This window comes from Pseudophryne corroboree, chromosome 3, assembly GCF_028390025.1.
Source record: "Pseudophryne corroboree isolate aPseCor3 chromosome 3, aPseCor3.hap2, whole genome shotgun sequence".
Classification (NCBI taxonomy): domain Eukaryota; kingdom Metazoa; phylum Chordata; class Amphibia; order Anura; family Myobatrachidae; genus Pseudophryne; species Pseudophryne corroboree.
Window position 1 is genome coordinate 363,658,018 of NC_086446.1, and position 20,380 is coordinate 363,678,397.

A 20,380-nucleotide genomic window follows, 5' to 3' on the forward strand; every position below is an offset into this window, starting at 1 on the left:
AGCGATCCAACGCAAATTGCTGATATGTGCACACACGGCGGACTGAGTGCATGAGCAGCGGGCATGTGCATGGGGTTAGTACAAGGCATATGCATTACGATATTTTTCGACTTTGACAGTAGTAACAGGCAGAAAGTTTGCACAATTAAAAAACCATAAGCTTATACTAGTAATACAAAGCAACCAAAATATATATCTGCTGTCCATCACCCAAGCAAGTTAGTTACCTTCCCAGAATGTAGCAGTTATTACATACACTATATACCTGACAGACAGACAGAAGCTAGCACTGGATGTTTATATAATCTATTTTAAAGATATCAATACACCGTGTGACCAGGAATATGGATTGAATCCCCCCTCCCCCCCCCCCCCCCCCCCCGCACACACACCAAATGGGGCTTGCACTTAGTAGAACTTTCTTTATTTTTTGGGAATACCATTTCTTACTGCCCACTGCTGGACCTGCTGGTTATCTGCTGCCCTCCCTAGTCACGACTCTGGTCCACATACACAGTCACAGCCCTCCTCTCTGCACGCCCACTTCTCACAGGCTCAGAAGCCCCGACACCCCTTACAGTACGTTGCAGAGACAGGTATAGAAACTGGATCATACATTCAACTGATATGATTGCATATTTAAATGCGATCCCGGGCAATAATATCGTGCTCAGATAGCACTGCATATGCGATCTTCGATAAATGGGCCACTTAGTCTTTTTGTGCAAACTCCCCTCTGGATTAACTAATAAGAGAAGATTAGACTGTGATTGATTCACTGTAAATGAGGCACATTTTCCATATACTTATTAGAATTGTTGCTGTCTAGTGTCTTTACTCGATTTATAGGGGAGTACTGTAGTTGGCATCCTGACGATCCAGATGTTGGCAGTCAGAAGATCGGTGCCGTAATTACGACACCAGAATCCCAATGTAAGTATGCCAAGGATGGTTAGGGTTAGGCTGCGGAGAGAGGGGTGTGATACAGAGTTTGTGAAGTACAAATGGGTGCACAAAAGCAGATAGTTAGAGAGAGTTGCCACAAAGGTATCCTCCAACTCTCACCTAAACCATGCACACACAACAAAGGCAACAATCAACTTTACCAGCGCTTGTAGAGGAACTCCTTCATTCTCATCTCTATAAATAAGTCTCCAATCATTTGGTGTACAAATAGAGAAAAGAGATGCAATATATAGTGAAGTACAGTAATTTTAATACAGAAGAAATGCAATAAAAATTCTTTACACAAACACTGTATAACAGCTATTTGTATTTGAAATTATCCACAATAAAAAGACAGGTATCCACATGCAGCACGTCATTTGGACAATTACCAGATGTGTAGGAACTGCTGATATACAGCTCAAAACAAGCATGGATAAGGTGGAATCCCAGTTATTCCATCCAATATCTGAAGATGGTATTCTGGATCAAGTCCTGTAATTGTGCAAGTGGGTCCTATATTCTGTCACACCAACGCGTTTCCTTCCCTCCTGGGGACTTTTATCAAGGTGAATGTTATCAGAGAGAGAGGGGTAGTTAGGGTTACGAACTAGGGACATGGGTTAGGGTTAGGCAATAGAGGGAGCATTAGGCTGCGGGATGGGAGGGTTACAGTTAAGCACCACGGGGAGGGTTAGGCTTAGCAGTGGCGTATCTAGAGAGGAGGGGACCCGTGTGCAGTCTCTGTGTGTAGGCCCCCTCCTCTCCTGTAGCTGGCAGCGCTGTTAGTGCTCTGAGCACTAGGGACTCTGGCACAGTGCCAGAGTCTACAGCGCATGCGCAGGTCTCTGAAAAATAGTGCAGTGACCATTTTTTGGAGACCTGCGCATGTGCTGTAGACTCTGGCACTGTGCCAGAGTCTCTAGTGCTCAGAGGGCTAAGAGCGGTGCTGCCGGCTACAGGAGACGAGGGGACACACATACGGACACCGTTGGACACCAGAATGTCAGTATAGAAGAAATGGTTGCAGTGTGTGTGGTGTGGGCCTCCTCTGGACTCAGGGACCTGTGTGCACTGCACACACTGCACCCATTATAGATACGCCGCTGAGGGATGGTAGGGTAAGGCAATAGGGGGAGGGTTAAGGTTAGGCACTAGGGTGAGGTTTAGGCTGCAGGACAGGAGTGTTACTGTTAGGCACTAGGGGGAGGGTTTGGCTGCCAGATGGGTGGGTTAGGGTTAGACACTAGGGGGGATAGCTAGGCTGCAGAAAGGGTTAGGGTCAGGCACTTGGGGGAGGGTTAGGCTGTGGGATGGGAGGGTTATGCACTAGGGGGAGGGTTAGGCTCTGGGATGGGAGGGTTAGGCACTAGGGGGAGGGTTAGGCTTTGGGACAGGCGGGTTAGGCACTTGGGTATGGGTTAGGGTTAGGCTGTGGGAGGAGAGAGCTAGGCTGTGGGACAGACGGGTTAGGGTAAGGCACTAAGGGGAGGTTTGGCTGCAGAATGGGAGGGTTAGGCACTAGCTGGAGGGTTAGGTTGTGGGATGGGAGGGTTAGTGATCGGCACTAGGGGATGTGTTAGGCTGTGGGATGGGAAGGTTAGGATTAGGCACTAGAGGAAGGGCTAGACTGCATGACAGGAGGGTTAGGGTTAGTTTTAGGTCTCTATATATTAGCTGGGACTGATATAGCTCTATGAATATTAACATGTTCTCCAGAGATATATGTGAGAAGTGGGAAGGCTCAGCAGACTGTTCACAGTCTTCAAGTCCAGCTCTGCAGGCTCTAATCTAATTCAAGAACAGCAGGTGGTGGCTCCCTTTTCTACCACTTGTTGACTGCCTTCTTGAGGCTGGGCACCACCCACTGGGAAGGATCACTGGCCCAGTCCACCTCCTAATCAAGACTTTGGTGCCTCATCAAAGTGTCAGCACTGCTTTTATTTTTCACCAGAAAGCACTCTATCAGCTGCCTCTCCCAACACCCTCCAATAGCTCCCTCCTACTCCACTGTGCTCTGTCCGACGCTGCCTCTGCTCTCAGACAGCACAGTTCCCTTTCCTCATACTGGCCATATCAGCAACGTTCCGGGGGCATTCTATTTTACTCCTCTGTCCACAATCCCCCTTTCTGTTGCCAAGTCTGCCACTCAGCAGCCAGTGCTCAGGTGAAAGTCCTGGATTGCCACTCACTGGCTCTGTGATACTGCTGTCCACTGTCACCAATGCAGTTTAGTTTTTATTAATACAAGGGCAGCATCTGCACCAACATACACATGCCTCCACAAGCATCCACTTCAAACACAGCATCAGGGTGTAATTGCAGGAGTGGGGTGCCACATACTCAATGGTTCCTCTATTACAGCAGGAACTTAGGGCACGGAACTGGGTACAATGAAGGAGGTGCCCAGCGGCAACTGACTCCGTTGTCTCCAGCAGTTCTGCCCCTGCATTCACCGAAATAATGGTCTCCAAACATCCATCATCAGTGATAAGTGGTAAAGCCAGGACAAAAATACTGTATTCTTAGTACAATCAATTGAAGGAATATAGGATATGAACAGCAATGTCAGTTTTTTACAGATATGTATACTGTAGAAGTTAATAAATACAAATATAACATATTTTTAATTTGATTTCTTTTATTTCCTCAGCTACAGCCCCTTTACAACTAGAGCGATGTAAGATTGGAATGCAGTCTCCCTTTCCAAGTGGCTTTGTGTTAAATAATGAATGGAGACCAGTCTTCTGTAACATCTTCAAATTTACCAACCAGGAACAAACATACAAATGTTTAAGTGACAAAAGTATCTATATTTTTGGAGATTCTACCGTACGACAATGGTTTCATTATTTGGTACACTCACTGAAAGGTACTTTGTTTATAATCTTTTATTACTACTAAAACAAAATGTGTTGTAGCATTGTACAATAAATTCTGAGAGGCAATGGTGAATTTCCCTTTAGGCTCGAGATGTGCTTATGGTCAAGACTGATTAATAATTGATACATCAGGGGCCAAATGTAATAGAGTGAGAGTTTCAGAAAGTGAGAGATTTGGTAAGGTTTTTCTTTTTCTTTTTTTTAAAGTGGCAATCATTTACACTGCAAAACCAGGTTGATCTTGCTGTGTAAATGATTGCCACTTTAAAAAAAACCTGCAAAACCTTACCAAATCTCTTACTTTCTAAAACTCTTCCACTCTATTACATTTGGCCCCATGAGATTACAAACTGCCCACACAGTTTTCTTTTTATATTTATCACAATTTTTCTCTCCTCTTTCACGTTTCTTCAATACTTTCTTTAAAAATAATTTCCCTGAAGCTTTTAATATATAATAGGATCCCAGCTCATTGAGAGAGACCCTTATATGTCTCTTTGTCTTAATAAAGGATCTCTCTCCCCTTTTCTTATACCACTTAATATATATATCTGTGTAAAACGTTTATATGCTTTTTTTTAATGTATACTTAACAGAATACAATTTTATCTATGTACGGTGGTGCTTGATAGTTTGTGTACCCTTCAGAATTTTCTATATTTCTGCTGAAATTTGCCTAAAAGTAGATAAAGAACCAAATCAAACAAATGAGTTAACAAAATACATGCTCATTTTTTTATTGAGGAAATATCTGTCAGTGACAAAAGTATGTGAACCTTTAGACTTAGCAGATATTTTTAAATAAATCAGGTATTTTCAATCCATGTGATAACAATCAGGTGTGAGTGGACAAACTGCCTTTTTTAAAGAACAGGGATCAATCAAAGTCTGATGTTTACAACACGTTTGTGGAAGTGTATCATGCCACGAACAAAGGAGATTTCTGATGACCTCAGAAGAAGAGTTGTTGATGCTCCTCAGACTGAAAAAGGTTACAAAAGAGTTTAGACTCCACCAATCAACAGTCAGACAGACTGTGTACAAATGGAGGAAATTCCAGGCCATTATTACCCTCCCCAGGTGTAATCGATCAACAAACATCATGACAAGAGTAGAGATGTGCAGTGGGCATTTTTCGGGTTTTGTGTTTTGGTTTTGGATTCGGTTCCGCGGTCGTGTTATGGATTCGGACGCATTTTGGCAAAACCTCCCTTAAGAATTTTTGTCAGATTCGGGTGCGTTTTGGATTCGGGTGTTTCTTTTTCAAAAACCCCTCAAAAACAGCTTAAATCATAGAATTTGGGGGTAATTTTGATCCTATAGTATTATTAACCTCAATATCCATAATTTCCACTCATTTCCAGTCTATTCTGAACACCTCACACCACACAATATTATTTTTAGTCCTAAAATTTGAACCAAGGTCACTGGATGACTAAGCTAAGCGACCCAAGAGGGTGGCACAAACACCTGGCCAATCTAGGAGTGGCACTGCAGTGTCAGACAGGATGGCACTTAAAAAATTAGTCCCCAAACAGCACATGATGCAAAGATAAATTAAAAAAAAGAGGCGCAAGATGGAATTGTCCTTTGGCCCACCCTCCCATCCACGCTTATGTTGTATAAACAGGACATGCACACTTTAACAAACCCATCATTTCAGCGACTGGGTCTGCCACACGACTGTGGCTGAAATGATTGGTTGGTTTGGGCCCCCACCAAAAAAGAAGCAATCTATCTCTCCTTGCACAAACTGGCTCTACAGTGGCAAGATGTCCACCTCCTCCTCATCGTCCGATTCCTCACCCCTTTCACTGTGTACATCCCCCCTCCTCACAGAGTATTAATTCGTCCCCACTGGAATCCACCATCACAGGTCCCTGTGTACTTTTTGGAGGCAATTGCTGGTAAATGTCTCCACGGAGGAATTTATTATAATTCATTTTGATGAACATCATCTTCTCTACATTTTCTGGAAGTAACCTCGTACGCTGATCGCTGACAAGGTTACCGGCTGCACTAAACACTCTTTTGGAGTACACACTAGAGGGGGGCAACTTAGGTAAAATAAAGCCAGTTTGTGCAAGGGCCTACAAATTGCCTCCTTTTCATGCCAGTATACGTACGGACTGTCTGACATGCCTACAGTGATGCTGTCACTCATATAATCCTCCACCTTTCTTTCAATGGTGACAGAATCATATGCAGTGACAGTAGACGACATGTCAGTAATCGTTGGCAGGTCCTTCAGTCCAGACCAGATGTCAGCTAACGCTCCTGACTGCCCTGCATCCCCGCCAGTGGGTGGTTTTGGAAATGTTATCCTTTTCCTGGCAGTTCCAGTAGTGGTAGAAAATGATGGAGGAGCTGTTGGCGGGTCACGTTCCGCTTGACTTGACAAGTGTCTCACCATCAGGTCTTTGAACATCTGCACACTTGTGTCTGCCGGAAAGAGGGATACAACGTAGGCTTTAAACCTAAGACCGCGCACGGTGGCCAAAATGTAGTGCTCTGATTTCAACAGATTGACCACCCATGAATCCTGGTTAAGCGAATGAAGGGCTCCATCCACAAGTCCCACATGCCTATCGGAATCGCTCCGTTTTAGCTCCTCCTTCAATCTCTCCAGCTGCTTCTGCAAAAGCCTGATGAGGGGAATGACCTGACTTAGGCAGTCAGTGTCTGAACTGACTTCACGTGTGGCAAGTTCAAAGGGTTGGAGAACCTTGCACAATGTTGAAATCATTCTCCACTGTGCTTGAGTCAAGTGCATTCCCCATCCTTTGCCTATATGAAGGCAGATGTATAGGCTTGAATGGCCTTTTGCTGCTCCTCCATCCTCTGAAGCATATAGAGGGTTGAATTCTACCTCGTTACCACCTCTTGCTTCAGCTACTGGCAGGGCATGTTCAGGAGTGTTTGCTGGTGCAGTCTTTGGCACGCGGTGGCTGAATGCCAAATTCTGCGGGCCACCGACAGCATCTCTATTATGCCCTTGACGTTTAAAAAAAAATTTGCACCACCAAATTCATTGTATGTGCAAAATATGGGACGTGCTGGAATTTGCCCACATGTAATGCACGCACAATATTGGTGGCGTTGTCTGATGTCACAAATCCCCAGGAGAGTCCAATTGGGGTAAGCCAATCTGCGATGATGTTCCTCAGTTTCCGTAAGAGGTTGTCGACTGTGTGCCTCTTATGGAAAGCGGTGATACAAAGCGTAGGCTGCCTAGGAACAAGTTGGCGTTTGCAAGATGCTGCTACTGTTGCCGCTGCTGCTGTTGTTGCTGCAGGATGCAATACATCTACCCAGTGGGCTGTCACAGTCATATAGTCCTTAGTCTGCCCTGCTCCACTTGTCCGCATGTCCGTGGTTAAGTGGACAGAGGGTACAACTGCATTTTTTAGGACACTGATGACTCTTTTTCTGAGGTCTGTGTACATTCTCGGTATCGCCTGCCTAGAGAAGTGGAACCTAGATGGTGCTTGGTACTGGGGACACACTACCTCAAGCAATTTTCTAAGTCCCTGTGAACTAACGGCGGATACCAGACGAAAGTCTAACACCAACATAGTTGTCAAGGCCTGAGTTATCTGCTTTGCAGCAGGATGACTGCTGTGATATTTCATCTTCCTCGCAAAGGACTGTTGGACAGTCAATTGCTTACTGGAAGTAGTACAAGTGGTCTTCCGACTTCCCCTCTGGGATGATGATCGACTCCCAGCAGCAACAACGCCTGCGCCAGCAGCAACAGCAGTAGTAGGCATTCCACTCCAGGATCCATTGGAGGAATCCCAGTTAGTAGAGGACTCGTCAGACTTGCCAGTGACATGGCCAGCAGGACTATTGGCGTTCCTGTCTAAGGAGGAAATAGACATTGAGGGAGTTGGTGGGGTGGTTTGCAGGAGCTTGGGTACAAGAGGAAGAAGGGATTTAGGGGGTCATTCCGAGTTGTTCGGTCGGTATTTTTTTCTCGCAACAGAGCGATTAGTCGCTAATGCGCATGCGCTATGTCCGCAGTGCGACTGCGCCAAGTAAATTTGCTATGCAGTTAGGTATTTTACTCACGGCATTACGAGGTTTTTTCTTCGTTCTGGTGATCGTAATGTGATTGACAGGAAGTGGGTGTTTCTGGGCAGAAACAGGCCGTTTTATGGGTGTGTGCGAAAAAACGCTACCGTTTCTGGGAAAAACGCGGGAGTGGCTGGAGAAACGGAGGAGTGTCTGGGCGAACGCTGGGTGTGTTTGTGATGTCAAACCAGGAACAACAAACACTGAACTGATCGCAGATGCCGAGTAACTGTGGAGCTACTCAGAAACTGCTAAGAAATGTCTATTCGCAATTTTGCTAATCTTTCGTTCAATATTTTGATAAGCTAATATTCACTCCCAGTAGGCGGCGGCTTAGCGTGTGCAAAGCTGCTAAAAGCAGCTTGCGAGCGAACAACTCGGAATGACCCCCTTAGTTGTCAGTGGACTGCTTCTGCTGTCACCCAAAGTTTTTGAACTTGTCAATGACTTCTGATGAATGCGCTCCAGGTGACGTATAAGGGCGGATATTCCTAGGTGGTTAATGTCCTTACCCCTACTTATAACAGCTTGACAAAGACAACACATGGCTTGACAACTGTTGTCAGCATTTCTGTTAAAATAATTCCACACCGAAGAGGTGATTTTTTTTTGTAATTCGACCAGGCATGTCAATGGCCTTATTCATCCCATGGACAACAGGTGTCTCCCAGGGTGCCTGACTTAAACAAACCACCTCACCATCAGAATCCTCCTTGTCAATTTCCTCCTCAGCGCCAGCAACACCCATATCCTCATCCTGGTGAACTTCAACAGTGATGTCTTCAATTTCAATATCAGGAACTGGACTGTGGGTGCTCCTTCCAGCACTTGCAGGGGGCGTGCAAATGGTGGAAGGAGCCACCTCTTCCTGTCCAGTGTTGGGAAGGTCAGGCATCGCAACCGACACAAGTAGACTCTCCTTGGGGACTTGTGATTTAGAAGAATGCACAGTTCTTTACTGTGCTTTTGTCATCTTAACTCTTCAGTTTTGTAGCGGGAGGATGAGTGCTTCCATCCTCATGTGAAGCTGAACCACTAGCCTTGAACATAGGCAAGGGCCTCAGCCGTTACTTGCCACTCCGTGTCGTAAATGGCATATTGGCAAGTTTACGCTTTTCCTCCAATGATTTTAATTTAGATTTTTGGGTCATTTTCCTGAACTTTTGTTTTTTGTATTTTACGATCTCTATACTATGACATTGGGCTTCAGCCTTGGCAGATGACGTTGATGGCATTTCATTGTCTCTGCCATGACTAGTGGCATCAGCTTCAGTACTAGGTGGAAGTGGATCTTGATCTTTCCCTATTTTACCCTCCAAATTTTTGTTCTTCATTTTTTAATGTGTGGAATTATATGCCAGTAACAGAGGCGGAACTACCGCCAGTGCAACCAGTGCGTTGCACTGGGGCCCGCCTCTGTCCAGGGGCCCAAAGCATTTAATGAGTGAAACTGAATCATTACATGCCGCTGTGCGCTGCGGGCAACCGCTGCCCGCAGCGCACAGCCGCCCGGAGAGAGGAGAGGAGCAGCGGAACGGGGGAAGAAGGAGGAGGGAGGTGAAGGAGGGAGCCGCAGCAGCACTTTACTACTGGTGGAGGCTCTGCTGCTGCTGCCCCTCTGCTTCACTATAGGCTGTCTTCCGAGAACAGCCTATAGTGAAGCAGAGGGGCAGCAGCGCCTCCACCAATAACACAGCGCTGCTGCGGCTCCCTCCTCCACCTCCCTCCTCCTCCTTCTCTCCAGCCCGGGAATCGTCTGACGCTGCACCAAGGAGCCTGAGCCAGCGGAGAGGGTAAGTATAATTCTTCTTTCTTTCTGTCTCTTTCTTTCTGTCTCTTTCTTTCTTTCTTTCTTTCTTTCTTTCTTTCTTTCTTTCTTGGGACTGCCTGCCGCTATGTGTAAAAATGGGGGACTGCCTGCCGCTATGTGTAAAAAGGGGGAATTTGCCTGCCGCTATGTGTAAAAAGGGGGAATTTGCCTGCCGCTATGTGTAAAAATGGGGAATCTGCCTGCCGCTATGTGTAAAAATGGGGAATCTGCCTGCCGCTATGTGTAAAAAGGGGGAATCTGCCTGCCGTAATGTGTAAAAAGGGGGACGCTGTCTGCCGTAATGTGTAACAAGGGCACGCTGTCTGCCGTTATGTGTAAAAAGGGGACGCTGTCTGCCGTTATGTGTAAAAAGTGCACGCTGTCTGCCGTAATGTGTAAAAAGGGGGACGCTGTCTGCCGTAATGTGTAAAAAGGGGGACGCTGTCTGCCGTAATGTGTAAAAAGGGGACGCTGTCTGCCGTAATGTGTAAAAAGAGGAATCTGTCCGCTGTAAGGTGTAAAACGGTCTCTACCTGGTGTAGTGGTGCTACTGTGCGGCGTAATTTGAAGAATGGAGACTACTGTGCACTGTTTTATGAATTGGTATTATTTTGTGGCCACACCCCTTCCCCACGAAGCCACGCCACTATGTATTTTTGCGCGCGCCTATGGCGTGCACTGCCCCTGTTTTGCATGCAGGGGTGGGGCTCCGATGCCGTTTCTTGCACACAGTGCTAAAATGTCTAGTTACGGCACTGTTGCTAGGTATCCATTTCTCTGGACCTGAGCAGGTCCCCCTCACCAGATCCTCTCCAGGGGTGTGGGGGTGGACTTGGATGAGATGTGGAAGGGGGCAAAGCATTTTGTCGCACCTGGGCCCACCGCTCGCTAGTTCCGCCACTGGCCAGTAATATAGCTGGAATTAGACGGCAGTAATGTCTGGAATTAGATACCACTAGATAGCAGGGACGTGGAAGGAGCACCCACAGTCCAGTTCCTAATAGTCAAATTGAAGATGTCACTGTTGAAGTATACCAGGATGAGGATATAGGTGCTGCTGGCACTGAGGAGGAAATTGACAAGGAGGATTTTGATGGTGAGGTGGTTTGTTTAAGTCAGGCACACGGGGAGACACCTGTTGTCCGTGGGATGAATAAGGCCATTGACATGCCTGGTCGAATTAAAAAAAAAATCACCTCTTCTATGTGGAATTATTTTAACAGAAATGCTGACAACAGGTGTCAAGCCGTGTGTTGCCTTTGTCAAGCTGTAATAAGTAGGGGTAAGGACATTAACCACCTAGGAACATCCTCCCTTACACGTCACCTGGAGCGCATTCATCAGAAGTCATTGACAAGTTCAAAACTTTGGGTGACAGCGGAAGCAGTCCACTGACAACTAAATACCTTCCTCTTGTTCCCAAGCTCCTGCAAACCACACCACCAACTCCCTCGGTGTCAATTTCCTCCTTAGACAGGAACGCCAATAGTCCTGCAGGCCATGTCACTGGCAAGTCTGACGAGTCCTCTCCTAACTAGGATTCCTCTGATGGATCCTTGAGTGTAACGCCTACTGCTGCTGGCGCTGCTGTTGTTGCTGCTGGGAGTCGATTGTCATCCCAGAGGGGAAGTCGGAAGACCACTTGTACTACTTCCAGTAAGCAATTGACTGTCCAACAGTCCTTTGCGAGGAAGATGAAATATCACAGCAGTCATCCTGTTGCAAAGCGGATAACTCAGGTCTTGGCAGCTGTGTTGGTGTTAGACGTGTGTCCGGTACCCACCGTTATTTCACAGGGACTTAGAGAATTTCTTGAGGTAGTGTGTCCCCGGTACCAAATCCTATCTAGGTTCCACTTCTCTAGGCAGGTGATACTGAGAATGTACACAGACATCAGAAAAAGAGTCACCAGTGTCCTAAAAAATGCAGTTGTACCCAATGTCCACTCAACCACGGACATGTGGACAAGTGGAGCAGGGCAGGCTCAGGACTATATGACTGTAACAGCCCACTGGGTAGATGTATTGCCTCCCGCAGCAACAACAGCAGCAGCGGCACCAGTAGCAGCATCTCGCAAATGCCAACTCGTTCCTAGGCAGGTTATGATTTGTATCACCACTTTCCATAAGAGGCACACAGATGACCACCTCTTACGGAAACTGAGGAACATCATCGCAGATTGGCTTACCCCAATTGGACTCTCCTGGGGATTTGTGACATCGGACAACGCCACCAATACTGTGCGTGCGTTTCATGTGGGCAAATTCCAGCACGTCCCATGTTTTGCACATACAATTAATTTGGTGGTGCAGAATTTTTTTTAAAAATGACAGGGGCGTGCAAGAGATGCTGTCGGTGGCCCGAAGAATTGCTGGCCACTTTCGGCATTCAGCCACCGCGTGCCGAAGACTGGAGCACCAGCAAACACTCCTGAACCTGCCCCTCCATCAGCTGAAGCAAGAGGTGGTAACGAGGTAGACTTCAACCCTCTATATGCTTCAGAGGATGGAGGAGCAGCAAAAGGCCATTCAAGCCTATACATCTGCCTACGATATAGGCAAAGGAGGGGGAATGCACCTGACTCAAGCGCAGTGGAGAATGATTTCAACGTTGTGCAAGGTTCTGCAACCCTTTGAACTTGCCACACGCGAAGTCAGTTCAGACACTACCAGCCTAAGTCAGGTCATTCCCCTCATCAGGCTTTTGCAGAAGCAGCTGGAGAGATTGAAGGAGGAGCTAAGATGGAGCGATTCCCCTAGGCATGTGGGACTTGTGGATGGAGCCCTTCATTCACTTAACCAGGATTCACGGGTGGTCAATCTGTTGAAATCAGAGCACTACATTTTGGCCACCGTGCTCGATCCTAGGTTTAAAGCCTACGTTGTATCTCTCTTTCCAGCAGACACAAGTCTGCAGAGGATCAAAGACCTGCTGGTTAGAAAATTGTCAAGTCAAGCGGAACATGACACATCAACAGCTTCTTCTTCACATTCTCCCGCAACTGGGGCTGCGAGGAAAAGGATAAGAATTCCGAGCCCACCCGCTGGCAGTGATGCAGGGCAGTCAGGAGCGAGTGCTGACATCTGGTCCGGCCTGAAGGACCTGCCAACGATTACTGACATGTCGTCTACGGTCACTGCATATGATTTTGTCACCACTGAAAGAATGGTGGAGGATTATATGAGTTACAGCATCCAAGTAGGCCCGTCAGACAGTCCGTACGTATACTGGCAGAAAAAAGAGGCAATTTGTAGGCCCTTGCACAAACTGGCTTTATTTTACCTAAGTTGCCCCCCCTCCAGTGTGTACTCCGAAAGAGTGTTTACTGCAGCCGGTCACCTTGTCAGTGAGCGGCGTACGAGGTTACTTCCACAAAATGTGGAGAAGATGATGTTCATCAAAATGAATTATAATCAATTCCTCCGTGGAGACATTCACCAGCAATTGCCTCCAGAAAGTACACAGGGACCTGTGATGGTGGATTCCAGTGGGGACGAATTAATACTCTGTGAGGAGGGGGGATGTACACAGTGAAAGGGGTGAGGAATCGGAGGATGATGATGAGGTTGACATCTTTCCTCTGTATAGCCAGTTTGAGCAAGGAGAGATTGATTGCTTGCTTCTTTTTTTGGTGCGGGCCCAAACCAACCAGTCATTTCAGCCACAGTCGTGTGGCAGACCCTGTAGCTGAAATGATGGGTTTGTTAAAGTGTGCATGTCCTGTTTATACAACATAAGGGTGGGTGGGGCCCAAGAACAATTCCATCTTGCGCCTCTTTTTTTAATTTATCTTTGCATCATGTGATGTTTGGGGCCAATTTTTATAAGTGCCATCCTGTCTGACACTGCAGTGCCACTCCTAGATGGGCCATGTGTTTGTGCCGCCCTCTTGGGTCGCTTAACTTGGTCATCCAACGACCTCGGTGCAAATTTTAGGACTAAAAATAAGATTGTGAGGTGTTCAGAATAAACTGAAAATTAGTGGAAATTATGGATATTGAGGTTAATAATACTATAGGATCAAAATTACCCCCAAATTCTATTATTTAAGCTGTTTTTGAGGGGTTTTTGAAAAAAAAAACCACCCGAATCCAAAACACATCCGAATCCGACAAAAAAATCTTAAGGGAGGTTTTGCCAAAATGCGTCCGAATCCAAAACACGGCCGCGGAACCGAATCCAGAACCAAAACACAAAACCCGAAAAATTTTCGGTGCACATCTCTACTCTCTATACTCTGCCCCCTCACACGATTACACGGTCGATGATTCCTTCTGGGAAAACTTGACTATTCCACTGCTCCCTTCTTCAGCTACCGGTCTCCTTACGGCTCCGATAACTGAATTGGAGGTTAAAACTACTATCTCTAATCTGAAGGCAGGTAAAGCCCCAGGCCCCGATGGTCTGACAACTAAATATTATAAACTTTTAGCCCCCTCCATAATACCTGTTTTGACGGTTTTATACAATCAAATTATTGCCACCCATACCATTCCTAGATACTTTAACTCGGCCATGATTCCTAAATCAGGTAGATACCTCAGTAAGGAGACCAGAAAAAACAAAATCTGCTTGACAGTGCCTCTAAATTATACAATAATGCATTAAAATTGTCCTGATACGATGTGCTGCCGTAAAAAAAACACTGTGTATGTGTTTATATGACAGATATAGAAATTCCGTTAAAAAGTCTACACTACTCATTACGTTTCTTACCCCTTTATTAATGAATGTACTGTCTAATTTTCTAGCTTTAGTTACATCCTTTGTCTGATATACAGCCTAGACTCTTCATCAATTTTTTACTTTTTTTTATTTTTACTCTAATAAATGCATTATCTACGCCCTCAGCTGATTCTCTTTAGTAGTCCTTCACAGTGTATCCTCTAATCATAATTTTTGTTGACCAGTTTTCTTTTTCAATGACCCAATAGATCATATATCGTATATATTAACCCCAGATTAAGAGACTGGCCAATACTGCACAGTACAGTTTATAATTGTCCATATGTTATTTTATCACGAGAAAACCACACAATAGAAATATTATCCACTGCACACATTAATTGTGCATTTAGTATCCTGACTCATTAAGTTCTATCAGAATTGTCTGTACTTTTGTGGTCAGCCCTGTGGCGCACCTGGCTTGGACACTGGCTCTTGATGCAAACAAACCACGGTTCTATCCCCAGCATGGCATCATATGCTGACTGTATTTTTTATTTTATTATTATTTTTATCTTATTTATTTTTTTATTATTAATATTTATCTTTATATTCTGATACTCCAGCTTGATAAAGTCATCTAGTTATCCCTTCTTTTATACTATTTATATTACTATTCGTACTACTATAATTATCTCCCAATTACAAACCAACACTGAGTAATAATAGTAATTTTTATATGCACGGTTTCCTCTATATAGACTCTTTTTATTTATGATTCTGTTGCTTTTTATCTCCTGATTATCTCTGTTCATTTATTAACTTGCAATAAATAGTGGAAAACTGCTCTAATCAAGCTGGTAACAATCCCCATTTATTAACTTGGTCTTCTCATAAAATATCTTTGTCATTAATGTATTAAATAATAAATCCCCTCCTCTTTTTATATGTATTTTACAGGGCATTAGTATTACTGTTTTATAAAGCTATATTTCTCCTTATACTTTATATGTTTGATGGATTGTATCACCTATACTTCTATTTGAGAGCTGACGTGTAGTCAATTTTTTAAATTAATTACTTGTTTCACCTGTTTTGAGCCTGACCCTCGGCCTTAAATACAGAGACCTATAGATCAGTGAATACACCTTTGAAAAAGTCATGGGACACATGACGAAACGCGTTAGAACTCTGTATCTGTTGATACCCTAAATCACGCACCTGCTACAGCAGCACTTTGTTCCCAAGCAGCGGGATCTGCATTGGCACTGTGACCTCCAAAGCCGCCTCTCTCTAGTACGCGGCTCCCAGTCTCCCGCTCCTGCTGGACAGGTTGTTCCTTATCCCCCTTGCTTTTTGATATTGCACTAGAGCCATTGGCGATAGCACTGTGTGATTCCCCCCTTTATCAAGGTATCTGTATTGGATCGGTTGATTTACGAGTCTCTTTATTTGCAGATGACATGCTTTTGTTTTTATCCCACCCTGAACACTCCCTTTCAGTAGTGATGAACATTATTACCCAGTTTGGCGCATTTTCAGGCTAAAAAATTAATATAGACAAATCAAAGATTATGTCTTTATCAGGATCCCTTGACTTTATGCACACTGACCCATCTCTGTATACTATGACCATTGTTCGCTCACACTTTAAATATTTGGGAATACAAACACCGGTTAAACTTTCGGATCTATATGATCTGAATTTCACCCCTTTAATAGCACACATTTCTAAAACCCTGGAAGGATGGACTTCTCTCCCTCTATCCTTATTGGGTAGAGTAGCAGTTATAAAACATATAATTTTCCCTAAAATACTTTACCAAATGCAGATGCTCTCATTACGACTGTCTAATACTGATCTAGCATGTTTAAATACCATTTTTCAGAAATTCACCTGGAACACTGGGAAACCTTGCATTGCGCGAAGAAAATTGCAAATGTCTCGCTTGCACGGTGGTTTGGGCCTACCTGACCTATTGCTATATACTCACGCAATTTTCTTCCATTATGCATCTGACTGGCTTTTGGAAAAAAACATTTACACTGACTATGAACTCGATTCAGCGTTGTTATATCCAATGTCTCCTAACACCCTTCTTCATACTCCAAGACCCAAGATACCTCCTACATTGTTCCTAAACCCACTCTTTACAGATACTTACGTCTCTTGGCTGACTGTCAACAAAAAATTAAAGTGCAAACATAGGTACACTAAACATGTTTCTTTATGGGGCAACCCTCTTTTTGAGCCGGGGAGAGATTCTTCTATTTTTCATAGACTCTTCTCGAAAGGTATCCGAGCTACCTCGGATGTGTTTGACCCGGGTGGCAAACTCTATCCTTTTACATCTCTTCAAGAGAAATTTGGACTTACCTCACTGTTTATATATCCTTACATGCAAATTCAACATTTTATTTCTCCTCTAATTCCATTTGCACCATCCACTGATACCCTTGACGAGATGAATGCATTATTACAATTTCTAGGCCCACATCCATACACATTGAAATATATCTATCTTCCCTTACTGTTCCTCTATAAAGATAAGATCTGTACTTCAGTGGTATCCTTATGGTCTAAATACCTTCCTGTGTTAGAATCTGCTACAACTATCTTCCAACATTATGATAAGACCATGAAATTGCTACGCTCTTCTTTGCTCCAAGAGGTTCACACCAAGACGGTGCATAGAGCTTATATTACGCAAATGCAACATAAACGTTACATGCCCTCTGTACTTAACAGTTGTCTAAATGTTCCATTGCCTCTGCAACATTTATCCACTATGCATGGCATTGTCATAAAATCCAAAAGTTTTGGAACAAAGTAATATGCTTTATTAATAATACTTTTGATTTACAATTAAAATTGGACCCAATCCCTTGTCTCTTTGTCAACTTTCAGTCTTGGATACATCAAGGTTTACCACCAACTCTGATCCCATTCCTAACAATTTTAGTGTCAGTAGCGAAAAAAGTTATAATGAGACATTGGATTTCATCGACCTCTCCCTCATTATGTGAGGTGAAGACATTACTTCCCAAGATTCTCTATTTCAATAGGGAATCTACTATTCCAGATATAGAGAAAGGCGTTGTCCACTTCTACCACAAATGGGGTCTGTATATTGACACGCCTGATGAGCTGACTCGTTCCAAAATGTTCAAACTTTATGAAAAAACTGATTGGTGGCATTATAAACGACTGGCATATCTTATCTAATACAGATATTATTTTTGGCTAATTCGGTGGATACAATAGCCCCCTGACCTCCTACACCCTTTACCTCCTCTACTCTATCCTACTGTAAGTATATGATTGCTACAATGTCTTTTTACTTTGAACGACTTCCTCATTGCTGAATCTATTTTTGTCAATTACACTCCACTCCCATCCTATGTTTTTGTTAAATTTTATGCTATGTTTGTTATGAGCCACGGCTGTGGCTCATTCCTCTTTTGCATGTCAGTTAGGTATTTTATGTTATTCTTCTGTTCGTGTTCCCCATGGGTGTCATGGGGTGCTCAGAACTCACCCTTAAGGAGGGGATACTGTTATGAACCACAGGTAGTGGTTCATTCCTATTTTATGTTTTAAGTTGTTTCGCAGGCCAGGATTTCCCGTTGCTCTGTTTAAGAGTACTCTTGGTTGCTGCCGCTGGTGAGTCTGTGTAATTGCAGCTTGTTCCCATGTGTTCAGCCTCACCTGGCTGCTAATTGCATCTTGTCAGTTTGGAGTCATGCAACAGGGCAGCTGCATGAGATTATTAATTAGGCCTCTCTGTTATATGCTGGCTCAGTGCTATTCACAGACGCTGGTGATATTTCTAGGTTTCCAGTCTGCTTGAGTTCTGAGCTTGGTTCCTGCTAGTTCCAGAGCTCCTGTGTAGCAGTGTCAGTCGAGCTGCTTCCTGTGTCGATTCCTGTGTCAGTCCCTGTGTCGATTCCTGTGTCTGATCCCGTGTCCTGCCGTGAGGCGTTCCTGTCCTGAGGTCCAGTGGCTTTGCCTGCGCCTGGTCAAGTTTCTGGCTTCTTGGTGTCCACCGGTCTGTCGTTTGGGATTCTGCCTGTCATCCAGTTCTGAGAGTCTGTGTCAGCAGCATTGGGAGTTCCTGTCCGTTTGCCAGTATTCGTACTGGTTTCGTGAGTAGCGGCTCTGCCGCGCCCGTCGGCCTAGGCCGCTGTATTCCGTTATTATTTCTGTCACTGGTGTTTTGCAGAGGGTTCTGCTTATGCTGTCACCGCCGGTACACAAAAGTATTGTGTCGGCGTGTGGTCAGCATTTCCTTTGTTGTTCTTTTCCTTTGGCGGCAAGCCACACATACATTTAGTTTTAGGCTAGTTAGTAGCCCCTGGCTTTGGTTGTTTCAGTAAGAGGGCCCCTTGTTATCACCCTGTCTCGGTACACTCTTTGTCTCTCATTAAGACCTGAGGGGGCATCGAAGTTGGGCAGACGTAATCCGCCCTTCAAACGCGGCTGCCATGGGCTCAAGCAACCATAGTCTCGCAAGAGTGTACTGACAGCACGGGCGAGACAACGGAGATAGGGCGCCAGGGGCTAGTCCCTTTCCATTCCCCTTTCCCAGCGTTACGTCCTGGTGCTCTGGACTCACTTCATAACATCTCCCTTGTTCTGAGCACCAGGAACCTAACAATGTTTCTATGAGAGGCGCATTTACTTTGACACACAGTTAGATATGTACACTTGAAAAGAAGACTCCAGTTCTAGTTTGCTGAATATTTTTATTTCTTGTCATTTGTCCAATGTACACACATGCCATATTTTACTATGTTATCCTTGTCTCACAACTACTTGCAATCTTCATGTTTGTCACCATTTTATTATTCTTTATGTTGCATTTTGCTGTGAGAACACTGAGTCAGACTTATGTGATGACAACGAATACTATGCAAGAACGTCTTCTTTAATGTTTTATCTCTGTCTCTCTCTCTCCTCTCATGCCATGATTGTTGTTAACCTGAAAGAAAACCCAATTATGATATGTTAAAAAAAAATGAGAAACATGTTTGGAGAAAGGAGAACACTGCATTCCAGCATGAAAATCTCATACGAGCTGTGAAACGGTTGTGGTGGTATCATTGTTTGGGCCTGTTTTGCTACATCTGGCCTAGGATGACTTGCCATCATTGATGGGGCAATGAATTCTGATTTATACCAGAATATTCTAAAGGAAAATATCAGGACATCTGCACATGAACTGCATCTCAAGAGAACATGGGTCATGCAGCAAGACAATGACCTAAAGCACACAAGTCATTCGACCAAATGGGATGTAGTTATGTGACCGGCAGTCACAATACTGGCACCTACATTCCGCCCACTCACCATCCCGATGGTTGGCATGCCAACCAACAGGGACTATTCCCACTCATGGGTGTCCACAACACCCATAGAATGGTAATAGAATCTGTAGCGAGCACAGCTCACCACCGAGCCCTCAGCATGGCAAGTGCATCTAGACCGCAAGGGGCTTCGTTGCGCTCACCCCCCCTCCCGCCGGGCATCTAAATGACAGCATCCCGCTGGCAGTATTGTGATTGGCAATCTCCTGACCATCGGTCACACATACCCAACCCGACCAAAGAATGGTCAAATAAAATCAAAATGTTGTGGAAGGACCTGAAGTGAGTAGTTTATGGAAGGAAGCCAACCAGCATACAGAGCTAAAGCTGTTTTGTACAGAGGAACAGGGTAAAATTTCACCAAGCCAATGTCCAGGACTAATATGGAAACATTTACATGCAGTTATTGCTGCATAAGGGGTGGTCATACCAGATACTAAAAGCAAAGGCTCACATACTTATTGTCACTCACAGATATGTGAAATTGGATCATTTTCCTCAATAAAAGAATGAGCATGTCTATTTTTTTGTCTCATTTCTTTAATTTGGATCTCTTTATCTACTTTTTGGACTTGTATGAAAATCTGAGGTAGTTTTAGGGCAAATTTCAGAAGAAATATACAATATTCTGAAGGGT

The 20,380-nt window shown here is 44.5% G+C and overlaps 1 protein-coding gene across 1 annotated transcript in view; it reads left to right on the forward strand.

Moving 5' to 3' along the window:
• LOC135057280 (NXPE family member 4-like) overlaps window positions 1–20,380 on the forward strand; it is a 77,242-nt gene that overhangs the window by 35,853 nt on the left and 21,009 nt on the right. Inside the window, exon 4 of the mRNA XM_063963170.1 lies at window positions 3,599–3,817. Within this exon, the coding sequence (XP_063819240.1) occupies window positions 3,599–3,817 (219 nt within the window). The remainder of the gene's footprint in view (window positions 1–3,598; window positions 3,818–20,380) is intronic.